The sequence below is a fragment of the Onychostruthus taczanowskii genome, unplaced genomic scaffold (genome assembly GCF_017590055.1).
Source record: "Onychostruthus taczanowskii isolate IOZ18803 unplaced genomic scaffold, ASM1759005v1 scaffold48, whole genome shotgun sequence".
NCBI classification, from domain to species: domain Eukaryota; kingdom Metazoa; phylum Chordata; class Aves; order Passeriformes; family Passeridae; genus Onychostruthus; species Onychostruthus taczanowskii.
In genome coordinates, this window is record NW_024502347.1 from 480871 (window position 1) to 499585 (window position 18715).

General features: G+C 36.4%; 1 protein-coding gene across 2 annotated transcripts in view; it reads left to right on the forward strand.

Annotated features, from left to right (window-relative positions):
* The window catches only part of REV3L (REV3 like, DNA directed polymerase zeta catalytic subunit), a 113375-nt gene that overhangs the window by 34113 nt on the left and 60547 nt on the right, over nt 1-18715 (forward strand). For both annotated transcript variants that reach the window (XM_041414846.1, XM_041414847.1), the window contains exons 2-5: nt 8459-8648; nt 9940-10014; nt 11482-11642; nt 15643-15739. In XM_041414846.1, the coding sequence (XP_041270780.1) occupies nt 8459-8648; nt 9940-10014; nt 11482-11642; nt 15643-15739 (523 nt within the window). The remainder of the gene's footprint in view (nt 1-8458; nt 8649-9939; nt 10015-11481; nt 11643-15642; nt 15740-18715) is intronic.

Genomic DNA, 18715 nt, shown 5'->3' on the forward strand with positions numbered 1-18715 from the left:
TCTGTGCACCATTCTCCATTTACGTGTGACTTGTGTTACTTGCACCAAGAAAGACCAGTAAGATAGACCTGTGTGGCAGTGTCAGTCTTTAATGAACAGTTGTGGAGGGAAGTGGAAACCAAAAGCTGTGTGACTGTTCTGCTCCCCCTTTTTACTACTGACTTGTTTTTTCGTATTTTGCAGGATGTGGTGAAGCACACCTCATCAGTTTACCTGGGACTAGTAAATATGCTCTTTTCTCTTCAGCTATGCTTGGGTCAGTGTGATGTGGTCTAACATAGCTGTGTTGCTTTCATGTGGTTGTGTTTCTTACCAGAATGGCAGCTTGGACTGGGCTGCCAGCCTGTGAGTGCCAAGAGCTCAATATGATAGCTAGAGTCTGTAGCCAGCTGCATTTGCCTTCTTTGTGTGTTTTAGCTCATTTTAGCTGGCTGGCTTCATAGTGATTTTTGACACTCAGTCTAGAAATAGTTACTGATACTGTCCAGCTGCTTACATGAGTAATCTGTCAATAGAGGAGGCAAGAATAATATTTTGTATGGGGCTTATTTTATAGATGGGTCCTTAATAAGTGAATACCTGACCTTACCTTGTGTGTCTTAAGAGAAGAAGAAAATACTATGGCTGTTTCTTGTAACTCTCAGTCATCAGCTTGAAGAATGGTTTGTACATAGCTTATCTTTGCTTTTTGAAATGCTTACCATCTTTGGTCTCCATTATTTCTGGAGATACTTTTAAATTATCTTATCCAAATCTGGACTTTTCTGGTTTTAGTTGGACTGCATAACAATAAATTTTTTGAGTTATATTGTGGTTATTTTTGCTTGGTGGTAACAGTAGGGAATAGATGTTCCTTTCTGATGATTTACCTTTGCATCCTATAAATGGCTAGGCTTATCAGTAGTACTTCTGAGATTGTGTTCTAATGTCTCAGCAGGAATTCAAAAAAGATCCATGCTAATCAATTCCAGTCAGGAGGAGGTAGTTTTATGGAGATAATCAGAATATTTTTGTTGAGTTGATGTGTTAAATAAACTGTTTCAACTTTTGTGCTTTTTCTTGGAGTTTGCTCATTGTTTATGTGTAAAACAAAATAAAATCAATGCCTCTCTTACATATTAGACTAAAAAACGTATGTTAAAAATTCTCAGTAAGACAAAGATAGTAGCCTTGCTTTTGGAACTTACCATTGATACTTTCCATCAGCAGTAATTCCCAATGTAAATTCTAGCCTGAGAGTTCTCAAAGGTTATTTCTTCTTTGGGTGCTCACAGTTCAAAATAACTAATGGTCTTCAGTTTTGTGTGGCTATTGTATTGCTTGCTAGACTGGAGAAGACAGGACTTGGTAAACCATGTGGTCTCTTAGGCTTAATATTTCAAATGATTAGACAACTTATGCTGGATGTAAAAACTGTCAATGAGCAAATTAATTGCATGGATGTCAGTTGGAGATGGCAGTAAAAATCAGTGTTTCAAATGTAATTTTATTTGATGTTACCTTAATCAGAGAGGAATTTGTCCTTTGGAACATACCAAATTGAAGGGAGCTTGTGGACTTCTTGCTCAAATCTCCATACTGCCCAGAGATCTGCTTTTCTTTGATCTTTGTTTCCTGCCACAGCTCGGGAAACACCAGCTCAGGAAAGCTGTATAACACCAATGTTATGCAGAGGTTTCCAATTTTAAATTACAGACAAAAAAACCCAGCTCTTCTTCACTGAGGATCGCTGCATTAAGGCTGAGGTACAATCTAATTGCAGTGAGTCAAAGGCCTCATTTTCTTCATGGTGGGAGTTTTTTGTTTGTTTGTTTGGGGATTTTGTTTTGTTTTGGGGTTTTTTGTTGATTTTTTGTTGTTGGTTTTTTTGTTGTTGTTGGGTTTTTTTTGGGTGTGTTGTTTTTTGGTTTGGTTTGGGTGTTTTGTTGTTGTTGGTTTGGTTTTTTTGGGTTTTTTTTTTTTTTTGTCTTCATAAGAGTTAGAGGTATGACATGTTGCAAGGAACAGTAACTGGCTAAATAATTGTAAATAGCCAAACACTCCATTTGGATTTCAATAAAAGTAAGAAAAAGTTTTTTTGGGCCCATTTACAGGTGTTACTGAAATAAGTGTTTTCTCACACCCTAGGGAAAAAACTGAAAGTATTGGCACAAATACCTAATATATGTCAAATAAGGTCTTTGCACTCTCTTCTTGATTATGTTTTGAGGATATCTTGCTGCTGCAAGGCCCAAGTTCTTATTCTTGTTTCTCTGACATTCAGTGTTCTCTTGTATCCAGGACTGCAGTGTGTGTAGTTCTCCCTTTCTTCTCAGTCCTTGTGAAAAAGCTGACTTGTTTCATGACTCTGGGAGAAGATTGAAAGTTTTATTTAATCACTGAAGAAGTTACATTAATGTAATATACTACTGAAGAACTCTTTGAGATTAAAAGTGTAAACTCATATATTTCTGAATGACTTAGCAAGAGTCTTAAGGGGGAAAGATTTTCCCAAGTTTTTTTAGGACGGGATTTGTCTTCATCAAAGCATTACCTGACTTACCAGTCCATGTATGTTATTTGTTTGCTTTGTGTCAGAGGGAAGGAATGGTGGCTATAGGTTCACAGGCTGTGTTAGCACGAGAAAGTAATTGAGACCTGTGCCTTTTCAGTAGCTCAGTTCTGATGGTATTCAGTGATACAGGCATGACAAGCCCTCCCCAGTGAGCAACATAGCTTAGACTGAAAGTACCGTCCGAACTGTGCACAGCATGCCTGTGTTGTACCTACCAAGCAGGGTAGATGATGTACTCCTGTTACAACTTGATGTTGCTCTCTGAAGACTCTTCCTGGAGAAAGGGTGAGATTGCCCAAGACACAAGAACTTTTATTGCATGAAGAAATTACTTTGACATTGAATTCTAATAATATTCCACTTTAAAAATTTCATTTTTAGAATTGTTTTTACAACAGGATTGTTTGTTTTCCAATTCTCTGTAGGTGTCACTATTCACAGTTCATTCAAGTGTTTTTGAATGTAAATGGTTCAACAGTTAGTTGAAAATACCAATTTTCTTTTTAAGATGGTAGTGTCATGTCTTTTGATTTCTAATTATTTTGCTTTACTGTTGCTGTTAAAGAAATCCCTTATGATTTTCTGACTTTTTCTGCATCCTGTAGTGACACTTAAAGTGTTTGTGTGCGTTCTTCTAATACTTGTCCATGCTTAGTTAGTCCTTTCACTTTACAAAACTGTACTTAAAGTACTTCTAGTAGATTGCAAGTGTATGAAAAGCCATTTATTTTCTGTCTTCTGCATCTCTTTATTAATTCCCAGCCCAAATTTCCTAAAATCTTAGGGTTTTGCTATGCTTCTAAATGCTGCTGTAGTCTCTATATTACTCCCACACCATTGTTCCCCATGGCTTTGCTTAGCTTCTTATAATGGGATCAGCTTGTTCTGTAGCAGAAATATCACAGCAAAATATGACTGCATGTAGACCAGCGTTGAACTGTTCTCTGAAGTCATATTTATCTAGATTTAGATTCAGTTTTTGTTTTCTAAATACTAAAGAAAATTTCTATTCAAAATGTTTCCAGTATTGAGTTCAGTTTGTGAGGGCTCTGTAGTCAGTTCCTGAATTAAGAATTACAGGATAGGAGCTACATGGCTTTGAGTATCATTTATGAAAAGTTAGTTGAACTGTATCACAACTGTAGAACATGTTCTCATTCATTATTGGAAATTAGAGTAGTCAGAATGGATTCACTCTAGATAAATAATTCTTGGCCAACCTGATTGCTTTGTGTGATCATCTACATGCTTTGTTCAGACAGTTCTCCCATGAGATTGTAAGTCTTCTGGAGGAAATAAATGAAGACAGTATCTACAGAAGCTCTCCCCTTGATGGAATATGAGCCAGCAAGTACTCATGTATGTGTGGAATACCATCTAGAGCAGATGGACTTCTGTTTTCTCTTGGAATATATACATAGACATTCATGTGCTCCTTTTCTGTCTTGTTTGCAAACTGTATTCTTGAACTGGACAATTAAATAAGTTCCCTTATTAATAATGTTCACATTTTTCTTTTGTACAGAAATTTGTCCAGTTTGATCTTCGAGGAAGAAAGTTTAAATCAAGTAAATCAAGTTTAAATCAAGTTTAAATCAAAGTAAATGTTTACAAATGATGAAAAAGCACTTCTCTGAGGACACTTGAATGTTAAGTCGCAGATTCTCTAACTTGTTCTGTGACATTAGGTGTTCATAAGCTTAGGCAAGGGGCTGGACAAGATGACTTTCAGAGGTCCCTTCCAGCTTCAGCCATTCTGTGTAGACTGCATCTTAATTTTATCCCTGACAGATCATTCTGCATGGCTGAGCATTCTGGTGGTCAGAAGACATCAGTTCCTGTGTCTTTGCATTGCATTATTGTGGTTTCAGTTCTCTTCTGATAATATTGAAGTTTTCTATCTTAGGGTTGCTACAGATTTTTCTTGTAATAGTAAAAATTATAGAGTAACTGAAGGATTATGCTTGGTATGTGCTCCTAATATTAATGTATATGACAACCATCTTCCAGAAAAAATGCCAGATTGACTTTCTTAATATCTCTCTCATGGGTCAAGTATGCAAAATGCTTTATTTTAATACTTCAATAACATTTATGCCACTTTCTTTTAGAAGTATGGGTTTTGCAGGTGGGCTTTCTTTCTATACTGTATGAAAATATTGCATTTGTATTATTTTTGAAGTATTGATTAATTATTATTATTATTATTACTGTTAATCTATATTGATGTTGGCAGTGTCTTCTTTTCAGAGAAAATGGCCAGTTTGATAGTTGAGTATCTCATAATATTTCAAGGTTTTGTATACCGCTTTTTTTCTAAGTTATAGCAGCAATTTTTGTGTTGCTTCATTTACCAGTTCATTCAGTGCCTTATAAAGACTCATGATTAAGCCTCAGCTTTACTTGTAGGTGCTTTAATTAGCCTCTTGAGTCATATTGAGGTGCTTGATCTGCAGGTAATTCAGCCAGTGCAGACCTCATTGTTTCAGGTCCATGAAGAGGCCACAGAATGAAAACATTTCAGTTGCCTGTCCTGTTCCATCACTGGCCAATTTTGTATCCAGAAATTCTGCAGAGAGTGGTCATATGCAGAATCTGCTGTTGAGTACCACCACTTCCACTGATGCTAGAGATGTGAAGAAACTGATGAACATGAACAGTTATAAAAATAACATCTCTGGTCGCTGTAAGTGGGCGCTGTAGCAGTCAGTGCTACTCCACTGGTACAAATTTGTTTCTCTGTATCTCCAAAAAGAAACAGGAACATAAGATTGACATTTTTAAACCATAAAACTCATTAACCATTTCCCAAGCCAAGTTTTTAATTCATGTAAATTTGCAGGTCTTTGTAGTCTGAAATCCTTAGTGGGTAGATCTTTTTTCTCCTTGTGGCTCTACTGGAAAGATTTCACTAGGATTTTTAATGGATTAGTGCAAACCATGGTTGCTATTACTGTAGTCTGGGCTTCAAACTCCATACCATGGTATTTGGTTCTCTTTGATGATTTTACCTAAATGATAGAAATACATGACTGTTCTTAACAGTTAGCAGGGTCAGACTTCTAGTAATGTAGATTTTAAGTAAAAAGAGCAGTATAACCAAATATCACGATTAATAAATCAGTACTATCAAGGATCAAAGTAAGTAGCTGTGTAAACCCATGTAACTTGACAGGTGTTAGCCTAATAGGAGTCTTAGCTCAGCAGTGACTTGTTTGCTTACCTGGCAGAATCAAAAATGAAAAGCAGCTCAGGGTGTGTGTTCTATAAGATTTCCCTGGAGTTAAGTGGTAATTTGACTCTGCTCAGTTGAAAGCCATAGTGTTTTTCATGGGATTTTTTTGCACATAAAGGGGAGTACAGGGAAAGGGAATTGAAGGAGATAGAGGGAAACTTTCTTTGTATGTGTTCTCCTTTTTATTCAACAGTATAACTACATTTTCAGTTCAGCAAGAACTGTTAAATAGCTGCTTAACTTGAAAGGATCCTGAATTTAAGTACAGGAAGTTTAGACTGTATCACTATTCTGTTTATTCTGGTGCTTTGCAATTTTGTCATAAATTATGACATAAAAAAACTAAGGGATCATAAATTAACTCCAATTCAGAATACTTGGACAACCATTAAAGCCAAGATATTTTTTTAAATATGAAAAAATTCATGCTTTTGAAAGGAGTCCATAGCTAGTAGTGCAAATAAAAAATATAAGTGCAGAACTGATTCTGACTGACAAGTTCTAGGAAGCAAACACCTGAATTTATAAAATTCATGGGGGGATAGTCATACATATTTGTATATACAGAAATTCAGTCTGAATTTCTGTATATATAAATTTAGCTCAAATTTAGCTTGAGGTGAGTTGGTTTGTCCACTTGTTTTTTTTAAGCTGCAGCAAGCATTCAGACAAATTACTTTATGAGCTAGTTTGAATTTCCCCTAAACATGATCCTGGGATACATTTTAGAAAAACCAACAACAACAGCCCACTATTTCTGGCTTAGCAACAAAAATAATATATAAAACCAAACACAAATCCTTCCCAAACCCAGCCAACCAAACTTGAATAGAGAAACTGTAGAAATTTAAACAACTATTAATTTTCTGATAATTATATTTGGATGGTGGACTCCTTTATTTCAAAATCAGTCCTAAGTTCAGCCATCAGTATACGCTCAGATTTGTTGGTGACTTGGTATAGAGAGTAAATGGTTTGCTACCACTGCACAAATCAGTCCTCTCCGTTCACATGCTATTATTATATAACTTTTTCCACCTTAGAGATGAAGAAGTTTCCTGTCATATAAAGCCTTTACTTTCTTTATTTTTGCTTTTTAAAAAACCCTCAAACCCATAGTTCTTAGTTTCTTTAGTTTCCCCTTTCTCTTAATGAATTATTGTTTGAAAAACATGGTACATAAATAAGAATTTTATTCTGAAATATTTTAAAGACATGGGCAGAACTCATAGATGATGACTTCAGAACATTATGAATGCATATTGTATTTCAACATGAATGAGGAGACTTGATGGAGTTGACTTGCAAGAAGAATAAAATTTACCTTGGAAAATGGACTTGTAGTACCATTTTTTTGAGCAATTACTTCTAAACATAATTGAAGAACAATACATCTGACCCCAGTTTTTAAAAAAAGGGAAAAGTGCTGGTAGTGGGGTTTTTGGGCATGCTTTTCACAGGTGTTAAAGATTTGTAGGCATCCTCTGTCTGAAGATCTTGTTGCTGCATTTTAGTGGACATAAGCTGTCTTCACTGGGTGGCCATTGGGGTATGACTGAGTGTAAATACTTCAGGCAAGCTCCACCAGCTGAGAAATAACCTCACTTTGAAAGAGTGGGCTTTTGGAAGTCTTTTCATTGATCTTGTGGACCAGTGAAGTTGTGTTCCCTTTTTGTAGCATTCATCTCCTGGGTGATGAAAGCACAGCCAGTTTTGCTGTCCTCATGCAGGGAGTTCATCCAAACAAAATGCAAAGGGATATGTGCTGCCTGTCATTGTGATGGTGGTTGTTAATCAGCAACACATGCTTACAGTATTTTCCTGTGAAAGTTTTTCATTGGCCAGTGAGAAGTCATGAATGATTTTGGGGACTGAAAAGGTGGCAGGTGGATGCCACCAAATGCATGCTTTGTTGCATTGTGGTGCGAAAAGAGCAGATAACATGCATTGTAGTTGATATTAGCACCCTCAAAAACGTGGTGGGTTTGGGAGGTCCCAGTCCATATTACTGTACTGCCTTGTGTGAATGAGAAGCTTAGACTGTGGCCTAGCACAAATGTTTTCATGGTCCTTTCACTCTGCTCTTACTGCAGACTCAGGGAAGCTAATGCTGAGAAGTGTGTTGTTAGGAGTCTAGAGATTTGCAGATGCATTAGAAATCTCCGAGGGATCTACAGACTTTAAAAGTTGAAAGTTGCCTGGTATTTTTTCCACATCCCAACTTACATCCTAATAACTAGAATACTGAATGGCCTCATAGGTGCTCTGGATGTTCTTTTTTATTTCTGAGAGACTGTGTGATTGCTACTGAGAACTTTTGACAAAGGCTGAGAAACTGTTAAGCATCCAACATTTATTCAGTATGCAAAGTTATTCTAAGAGAGGTGTTGTGTTATTTCTATAAAGAAAAGAATTAGTAGTGAATTCTGTTGTTACACAGGTGTAATCATGGATATGTCTCGTAACCACATCTGTTCTGTTTTGGTTTTGTCAATGAATCAAGTGTGAGAACTGCTCTATGTTAGTATATTTTGTTTGAAACACACCTGCACTTGCATCATAAATTTATCCTGTCTGAAGGACCTGAAAGTAATATGAAAAAATGTAGCAACTACTTAGAAGAAGAAAAAGTAGTCATTAGAAAATAAATGTTTACCTTTTATTTTTAGGTCAGAAGACTTGTCTCCACTTACATGGTATCTTTCCTTACCTCTATGTACCGTATGATGGTTTTGGACAGCACCCAGAATGCTACCTTCGTCAAGTGGCATTCAGCATTGACAGAGCACTCAATGTGGCTTTAGGCAATCCATCTTCAACTGTTCAACATGTTTTCAAAGTATCGTTAGTGTCTGGAATGTAAGTATGACTGTCAGGAGTTTTGGTTGTTTGTTTTGAATAGTTTTTTGCAGTTGGAACGATATAGAAACACTTGGACTTGGGTGGTTCCACTGCTAATCCTTTTTCATTCCCCACCCATGTATGTCTTCGTACAGGGCTGTACAACTTCTAAACTACTCTTCTCACTTACTTTGACAAGAGGTTTTCCCAAAAATACCTTGACACAACCATTTTTTCCTAAATTATATCCTAGTGCTTTTTGTACCTCTCTGGGTTATTCTAGGTTCCCTGACAGCAGGCATGTCTTCTAGGTGTTCTTTTTTGTTGTTTGTTTGTTTTGTTTTTGTTTTTTGCTTCATGTAAAATTGCCCTCACAGAGATTCTCAAGTCATGTTTATCTCTCTGCTTCTTACAGCAGCAGAGGCCAGGAAGTAGAGGCTCTTACATATACATTTACTAATCTGTCAAGATGACCATTGTGTTTTATTTGGTGTAGCTTTCTGTATTGAATGTTAGCATTTTAAGGATTCTTTTAGCTAATTTTTATTTAACTTGCATAACCAAGGGTTGAAAAATAAGTCAAATCATAATGAGTAATAGGAAAATATCCCAGAAAAACACAAGTAATCGATATACATGCATTCAGTTTTTCATCTTCAAAACAGTGTAAATGCTAATTTTCATTGTTGTGCAAGACTAGGTTTTATTTGCTTTTTTCATGCATTTCTGAAATATGTTCTTTCTAATTGTTTAAGTGTAGGAAGATAATATTTCTGTTCCCAGCCAGTTTTCGTGGCTTCCAGATATTGTGAATAAAGTGGCTGCAATAACTTGTTTTTATTTTCAGTCAGAGCTTTCTGATGTTTTTACAGTAACAAAGAAGGTCACCTACCAAATTTCTTGATATTGTTCTTTTTGTGAGAACTATATAAGTTGTAGTATAGCTGTTCATCTCCATAGTGAAAGCTGAACAGAGTAAACTGTTGATGTCAATCGTTACTTGAATAAGTGAGAAAAGAACAAGTAGAAATTAGGAGAACCTGTCTCTTTTTTCCCTTCTCTTGCCTTAGAATTTCAGAACAGTCATTACTGAAAGTCAGCTGCTCATTGCCTCAAAGCAGCATAAGAGTGTTTCAGGTGTTTTGTTTGCTTGCCTAAGAGGCTAATGGGAAAAACCTAAATTAAATACATCTTCAAGTTTACCTGGGTAGATAGACATGCTTATTTAATGCTCCTTGTAGTAAAATGTCATTGAATAAATGCCACAGCATAACTGGCTAGCTTTTTGCTTTTATTCCTTTCTCTTCAGGCCTTTTTATGGTTACCATGAAAAGGAGAGACAGTTTATGAAGATTTATCTTTACAATCCTGCAATGGTAAAAAGGTAAGGATGTGGAAGTACAAAGTTCTGTCTGATTTCCTTATATCTCGAATTTAAAAATCAGGTTTGAAACAAGATTCACCAGCAACTGAACAAAATCTCCAAAATTATTGTCTCATGGTGTTCAAAACACTTTAAAATTTACCAATTTTAAACACACCAATAATCTTTTAAAGCAGTAGAATGTTAGGAAAGGCAATACCAAAACATACTTGCCTTTAGTTGTTCTGTGTTTACTGTAATTTGTGAACATTTAAACAAATTTACATCAGCTTACTTTTCCTGTAACTCTTAAGGAATACAATGTAGCTGTCTTTGATATGGCTTTATTTCATCTCGTATGAAGTAAATTTTGGTAAGTTTTAATTTTAGTAAAGATTACTAAATTTAAGGTTTACTTGGAAAACAGAATAGCTTTTGTCATTAGACAGTTCTCTATTTCTCAATAGAATAAGGTTCTGTTGTATGAAAGTGCTGTTAATTTCAATCTTGCTGTCAAAGTAGCTGCAGTAAATTCAGGAATAAATAAGGCGGAATTATTTCCCAAGCATAAACTGAAATCTCTTGATTGCATACCATTACAGTGTGCTGTTACATACTGTAACTTTTTTTTTAAAAGGTCCAATACATGATCATAACACAGGATTGTCTGATTTTTCTTCTAGGCCAGTGAAATTTTGCATGATAAAATTTCTGTATTAATAGATGACAGGACAGTTGTTTCAAAATTTGAAGTTTCTCATGTTTGAATTGCTCCTATCCAAATAAAGACTGACACTTCACTTAAATTATTCCTTTCTTTTTTCGGTATAAAACTTTATTTTTAATCCCAGTTTGTTGCATTTAGAAATGCTTAGTGCTTTTCTTTGTTGTATAGTTGTGTACTGTTAATTTGAGATAAACTTATTGTACCAGTTTATAGTTATCCAAATACTTGCAATTATTTTTTAATGTGTAGCTGTTTAAAAGAGAGGATTTGTCCTTCTGCAGAGTTTTAAAATACTGCTTCTGAGTATACAGTATGTAGCTTGAAAACCGTGAAGGACATATATATATCATTATATCATATGTATGTCAAGGAGAACTAGAGAGACTTTCAAACTTATTACTGCTGGGTAGGCATACAGCTGCCACAGTTGTTCTCCTAAAAAAATTTCCATGGCCTATAGTGGCTTTTGGATCACTTGTGGGAATAGAATATTGTAGGTTTTTTTTTTTTTTTCCAGAGAGTTTCCTGGTTTTTTACCTGAAAGATTCAAATCTCCTTTGCAATTAACACACAAATATTGTATCATTATTAGCAGAGATAATTTTTGTTCATCTGTTACTGTGAAAACGCAGTTCTTAAGTTAAAAATACAACTAAGGCAAAATGTAAAATGTCAGTAAGTATTCTATATTTTACTAAAGTCAAATGTCAGTATTGGTGTGCTGAAATATTTTTTTATTTATGTCCTAATTTGTCTTTTAGAGTTTGTGAGCTTCTGCAAGGTGGAGCCATAATGAACAAATCTTACCAGCCTCATGAAGCCCATATTCCCTACCTCCTACAACTCTTTATAGACTACAATTTATATGGAATGAATTTAATAAACCTGGCTGCTGTCAAATTCAGAAAAGCAAGGAGAAAAGGTGAGGTGTTAATTTCTTAAGACCAAGTAATTGTTTTGAAGGCTAAAAACTACCATTTTGTACAAGACATCACTAGCTGTCGAGCTTTTGCTTTATTCTGGCTGAATGAGTATTGTGTTGTTTCCCTGAAGTTTACTTTCTGTGTCAAAACAAAGTCCATATGTAGTTTTTTTTTTTGCTTTTTATGCTTCTGTGTGGGGGTTGAGGAAGAGCCTGCTTCCCAAAATGAGATGTGTGTACCAAGAAACCTGTGTTCTGTCAGCAGTGCAGCTGTGACCATTTCACAAGATGACCACACCTCTTTTCTAGAAGATGAAAAATTGTTGATGTTTAGTTGAAGAATTGACATGAAAGATAACATAATAATACTGTTGCTTAATTTTTTATGGTTTTGATTCTTACATCAGTTCAAATTCTTTTTTTGTTGCAGTAGTGTCTTCACAAAATTATGGCTAATGATTTTGCTCTGATGACAGTCAATGTTCTTAATTAAAATGCTTCTGTTTGTGCTGAAGTCATTTGCTCTAAGGTAAAATTTGAATTATTAGTGTGTGAGCAAAGGAAGCATTTTAAGAAATTAATTTGGCATTTGAGATGTACCACTGACATAAAAATTCAGTTTGGTGAAAACATCCCTAATTCTTCTAAATTCTTCATTATAAAGATAACAGTAGGAAAAGTATGCCTTTGGTATGTAGTGTTTAGTAAAATAAGTACTATCTACTTAAATCATAATTGTTCCTACAGCTAAAGCAAAAGTTGAAAGGAATGGTGAAATATCTTTCTGTAAAAAGGCAGAGTAATAATCGTGCTGAATGTCCTCCTTATTTTTATGTATGTGTATTCAGATAGATTAACCCATGGAGTTTTATAACTAATTCTTGTTTAAAGGAAAATACTCTTTTCACACCCAACAATAGGCCACACTTTTTGCTGGTGTCAGAACTGTAGGAAGGCAAAAGCTCTGCCATGGACAGAGCATCTTCAGGATCTTCAGTCCTGAGGAAATACAGTCAGGTACCTTTAGTCTTCCAAATACTCAGATCAGCCTCTGGAAACATGACATGTGATTGTGTCAAATAGTTGCTTCCATTCTTTTTCCATAGCTCTTTTTTTCCCCTCTTTCAGATGATAGATAAAAAACATAATCTGTTTATATTCTCCTTCATGATTTATTTAAGGATGAGAGACCTAAGTCTTGAATGGGAACAAGGGGGTGGAAGAGGAGCATGGGCTGAGAGCAGTGAACTTAACTATTCTTATATAGGGGAAGAATCCAATAAAATAAAAGGAAAAAAATGACACTACCTTGTCTGGCTTGATCAGATACTGGCTGCAGTGCTCCTAGGAATATTCATTCTGCTTTGCAGGCTCCCCATCACACATGCATCAGTGGCCTGCCTCAGTCTGTCGGAGTCCCCCGGCACAGGATCACTGTCTATTGCTCCTGGCACAGCAGCCAAGCAGCAAATGGTTTGTCCCTGGTGCAGCCTTACAGAGGCACTGCTGTGAAGAGCCTGTCCTTGAACAGCAGCCCTCTCTGAGCTCAGGCTCAGGTTGGAGTGGTGTAGAAGCACAGCCTGTGCTTACACCTGACACACTTTACCTGCCTGTTCCTCAGCCTCTGTGTTGTGGGAGTTTCCTTTCAGTCAGGTACAGCTATGTCACACAGGCCAGACCAAACATTGTTTCTTAGACAGCAGTAAAAGCCTTTGTCAAAATACGTGCAGCAAACATTACCTTACTTCCCTTGCAGATGGTATGAAAATGAGTCTGGCAATTAACATGTTTGTCAGTGTAAGCAAGCAGCCTCAGGAGCCTGTTCATAGTGGTATTTTTCTCACTGAGATAAGTCGCTCTTTTTGAAGGCTGAGAGAGGTCAGCATGTAGATTTCTTGTAGCAAGAATATTCTGCCTTCGTCAGCTTGTGTCCAGAAGGTGCAGCAGTTCATTTCCTCAACTCCTTGTCTTTATGGGCTGTGAAGAAGGCTGCCTGTTCATTCATGTACCACATACCACTGTAACTGTTGCAAAATTTTTATTTTGAGTAGCTGAATCTGCTTCTGTAATATGACTCTGAAAGACCTTGATGTGCCATTGCAACTGTCGTTAAAGATCTTTATATCAAGAGAAGGGAAATATTGAGTGTCCTTAAATTCCTATCCCTGTGATTAACTTTACTGAAGAAACAAACTAATACAGGAGTATGAGCCTCAATTTTTAAAAATATATGAAAACAGCAATGAAAGGGAATAATGCATTGAAACTGCTGTGGTGTGGTATTTGAAATGCATATAATTTTTAAAAATAATAGTATATATTTTACTAGTTGGCCTATAATCTTGCATAGCTGCTGTGAGATGCATTTTCCTTTAAAATATACAACTATTCAGTCCCATTTTATCAACTTAAAATAATCAAGTTGCAGATGAAAAATAATAAGAGTTGTTTCCATGCTTATAATAATAATAACTCTTATTATTATAACTCTTATAATAATAAGAGTTGTCTCCATTTTAACATGGAGAATTAGCTGATGTGCCACACAGTAAAAACATGGCTGTGTTTCTTCCTGGACTAGCTGGCCAGGACAAGTCATCACTTTTGAGCAGCCCAGGCAGTAAAGTGTGCTAGGTTTGAGCTGGATCTGTGCAAATGGGATCAGACATTTTGTGTTGTCTTTCCAGAATCACCTGCTTAGGCATCGCAGTGCACAGACCGTACCAGCGCAGGTGTGGCTGAAACGTGAGCTGGCTCTGCATAAGCACAAGAGTGGCTTTTCACCCCACTTGAATGCCACATCTTTGTGCCATGCCTGTACACTGAAGTAGGGGCAGGGTTTGCAGGAACCTAGTCTGAGTGCAGTAAGCTTGGTCTGGAATGTATGGAATTAAGCCTGCTTGCTTCTGTTTGTAGCTTCTAAGGTTCTTCTGGCATGGTGCCTGCCAATTAGTTCTGTAGAAACTTAGGGGTTTTTGCTGCATGAGGTATCCCTAAACCTAATATTCCAAGTAGTGGAATTTACATGGACAATACTATTGCAAAATTTATAGAACAAAAATACATGTTCTAATAAACTTATAATTACTGAAGACTTCTGACAAGTTAATTGGCGTAACTTGAACAAATGCAGGAGTGTTTGCTATGGCTGAAAGGTAAATTTAATACCAGAAAACTGCTAGTGCATGACACCAACATGGCTGAGAAAATTCAAGGTTCAAGCTGGTCTTTCAGGTATAAGTGGGAGACTGAGTAATTTTCAAAGTCTTCTCCCATTCTCCCTCCCATTCCTGGAGCCTGGGACTTTTTCTTTCTTGTGCCATATCCTGCGTATATTGTCTTTCCTTTCGCTGAAAAATGAGATGGAGACCTCAAGGGAGGTAGGAATTCTTCAGAGAGGACTTCGCCAGCATGACTTTGGAGCACACTTCCTTACCTGGAGACCTCTGAGAAAACTTAGAGTGTTTTCTTTATTTGTAGGTCAGACAACATGTGCCTTCATTGCAGGTTTCCACTTACTGCTACTACCATTGTATCTGGAATGTGTTGTATATTCCCTTCCAGCTCACAAATAAGAAAAAGGAAAAGTGTGAAGTAGTGTTTTCTTTGGCTTCTAATTTCCATTGGGATTTGTACTGTGGCCCCAGGAAATTCTGAAGTTTACATCAGACTGTATGATTTATTTTGAAATTTTAACAAATAGGAGAAGATTGAATTTAGGCTAAGATATGACTGGAATGCAACAAATGTCGTTCAAATAATGTCAGTGTGTTGGAAGTGTATTTTTCTTTTTTATATAAACATGTCTATGTGTTAGAAAGAAAATTAGGTCTAGCATACTTAATGGGTGAAGATGATATCATGCAGTGCTGTTAATTCTTTAGGTGCGGGTGGACTGGTAATATTAAATAATAAATGCAGCTATATAATGATATTTGTAAAAAATACTGCCACATAAATTAATTAATTTCTCAAATTTCTCATTCTACTTTTTCTCTAGGTGACACATCAGGTGTAAGTAAACATCATAGAACTCATTTGCCAGAAAATTCAAGCAACGTATCTTTCATTGAATGGGAAGAAGATGAAATACCAAGGTCAGCATCCCAGGTGTTTCTGTTGTGTGCTGTGTGTTCCTGTATACATTAACATGCATGTTATAGAGTTCCAGTCTCTCATTTAAAGGACCCTTATATGTTTTACATGTTTAAAAAAAAAAAAAAGTGATTATGTGACACAAATTATCATTATTTAGTTTCTCTGTATAGTCTTGGTCACCTGATGCTTTGTGGTTTATGGTTCTAAAAATCCAGCTGGGAAATAATGGGCAAAATTCTGCTTTCTGGGTTTTGGGTTTTGGAATTATGACTTTGATGAAGAGTTAAGCAAGCTTAATAGTTACAGAGAATATTTACACATCTGTTCACAGACTGTATTTTTGTAATCATCCTTTAACTAATGTGACCTCACTGGTGAGGCCACATCTCAAATCTCAGTTTGGTTCTGGGCCCCTCAGTACATGAAGGACATTGAGGGGCTGGAGTGAGTCCAGAGAAGGGCAGTGAAGCTGGCTGAAGGGTCTGGAGCACAAGTCCTGTGAGGAGCAGCTGAGGGAGCTGGGGATGTTTAGCCTGGAGGAAAGGAGGCTCAGGGCTGACCTTATTGCTCTCTGACTGCTTGAAAGGAGGTTTTATCCAGGTGAGGGTCAGTCTTTTCTCCCAGGTAACAAGTGGGAGGACAGAAGAAAATGGCCTAATTGAAAGGGAAGTAAATAATAGTAATAGTAATAATAATAATAATAATAACAGTGATTTACACTCATTTACAATAATTAAAATAATAAACAATAAAAGTGCCAGGAGAGGTTTAGACTGAATATTAGTTACTTCACTGAAAGGATGGTCAAGTACTGGAATAGACTGCCTAGGAAGTGGTGAAATCTCCTGGAAATGTTCAAAAAATACATGGAAGTGGTGGTTGGGGGGCATGATTTAGCACTGTTAGATTAATAGTTGGACTTGATGATCTTAGAGGACTTCTCCAACCTTAATGACTATGATTCTAGGAATAGTGTGTTATCAGAGAATTTCAGTTTGTCCATTTCAAATGGTATCTACATTAGAAACTCGGCTTAGAATTTTCATCTCTGTCTCCCATGCTTTTCCTTTTTCCTAGGGATTTCCTACTCTACAGTTTGTAATCTGTAATCATTTTACTTTTATGAAGTAAAATGAAATATTTTTGGAATTTTGGGTATTTTGTGGCCAGAGTTGGGGAGGGGAGAGAAACTCACAGTACCTGAAGGTACTGATAAGAAGCTACTGATTTATATAGTTTATCTGCAGCAAGTTCATTCTTTAAGCTATTTGCTAATGATTGGCAGGTCCTTCTGTCATCTAGTAATCTTCTCAGCCTTTGGGTGGATCCTGTCATTCTTCTCTGAAGAGTTTGTTTGGGTCAATATACCATACTTCCTGCTAGTGTTATGGGAGAATTTGCTTCCCCCATAGAAAATGTGTGTATTAAACCATACTTTAGGTTTTTCTAGCATGTAAAAACATGAGCTTGTGTTGATTTCATCTGGTTTTCTGATTGTTTAACTACTTCAAGGGAATTTTGCAACAACATTCATCTGACTTCTGGTTACTTTGTGTGCAGTTGTTCTTGGGCTGTTTCTTCTTTTTGGCTGCATATTTCATTCACAGTCCATTTCAACTTTTTTTTTTTTGCTTGGTTCCGCAAGCCAGCTTTACTTAAATGTTAAATGTTGGATCATAAGTTAGACCAGGATTATCTGATGTTACTTTACACAGATCTGGGGAAAGCAGATCAACAGAAAGCAAAGTAGTACTTCCTGGCTGTCAGCTCCAGAGAGGGATGAGCTCAGCACAGCAGGAACCAAGGATGCCTCCTCATGGATGTAACCACAAGTCTTCCTTCCTCCTCCTTCCATGCTTCCATGTATAGAGCCAGGGGTGCAGCACCTCACTCATGCCAGTCCTTCTCCAGCACTCACATGTGTTCCAGAAGTGGGACATTTAACAATGATGGGGAAAATACAAGATTGTCCATTTCCCTGGTATTTGTTTGCTGTACTTCTACCATCAGGAATTTATTTCTTGAACATAAAGCCTGAGTACTTCATAATATGCCACACAAATTCTCTGTACACCATGTGCAGTGATAATGGTAGTTCCCAATACACTTTTACAGTTTCATTTGTCATGCCAATTTGGCTTGTGTGCATTTTAGGATTTATTAGTACAAAATGTTTCTCTTCTCATCCTGTTTCTATTATTCTACTTCTCAGTTATCCTTCTTTTGTTTTCTGGTACTGGTTATATATCCAACATGTCTACTGGCTTGCCTTATCAGGATATTTCATTACTACACTGCTGTTAATGAGATATGAAGTAAGCTCAGTCACAGAAACTGGTCTATATTCAGTTCTACACATTTTCTATCAATGCTCTGTCCTTTTTATATAACCAAGAGGAATTTCACATTTAGTTAGCTCTTAAAATGCTTTCATAAATTAGGGACTCATTTATGATTCCTGCAACTGAAATTGTTTACATTTGATACTGTGTTAAATGTTCTTTTGTCTAGAAAATTAATTTTTTTTATTAAGGGTGTTCTGGCATGACTGTTTTCCCCATGCTGTAGCACATACATGCCATAGCAAAGCAACAAATCTAAACTTTTCCAGTCCTGATTTTACTCGTTCTGTATCCACACAAAATTATTTGCCTGTTAAAATTTCCCCTGGATTATTTATGGGAGTCATCAAGTTAAAACTGTGTTCTTGTAATCAAACCCATGCTGCAGTGCCACTTTCATGTTGCCTTCCTACTTCATTTCCTTTCAAATTCTGAAAATTTGCTTCTAGGTTGGCTTAATGGACCTATAATTGTCATGATCAGCCTTACTGAAGATAAATCTGACCCAGACAGTATGAGATACCTATCCAAGGAAATCCTTTTAATTGTTTCCTGAAATGATTGTGACTCAACTGTTTCTATTTTTGCAGGCTACGGCATTACTTAATAGCTTTAAAGCTACTTTTCTTCCTT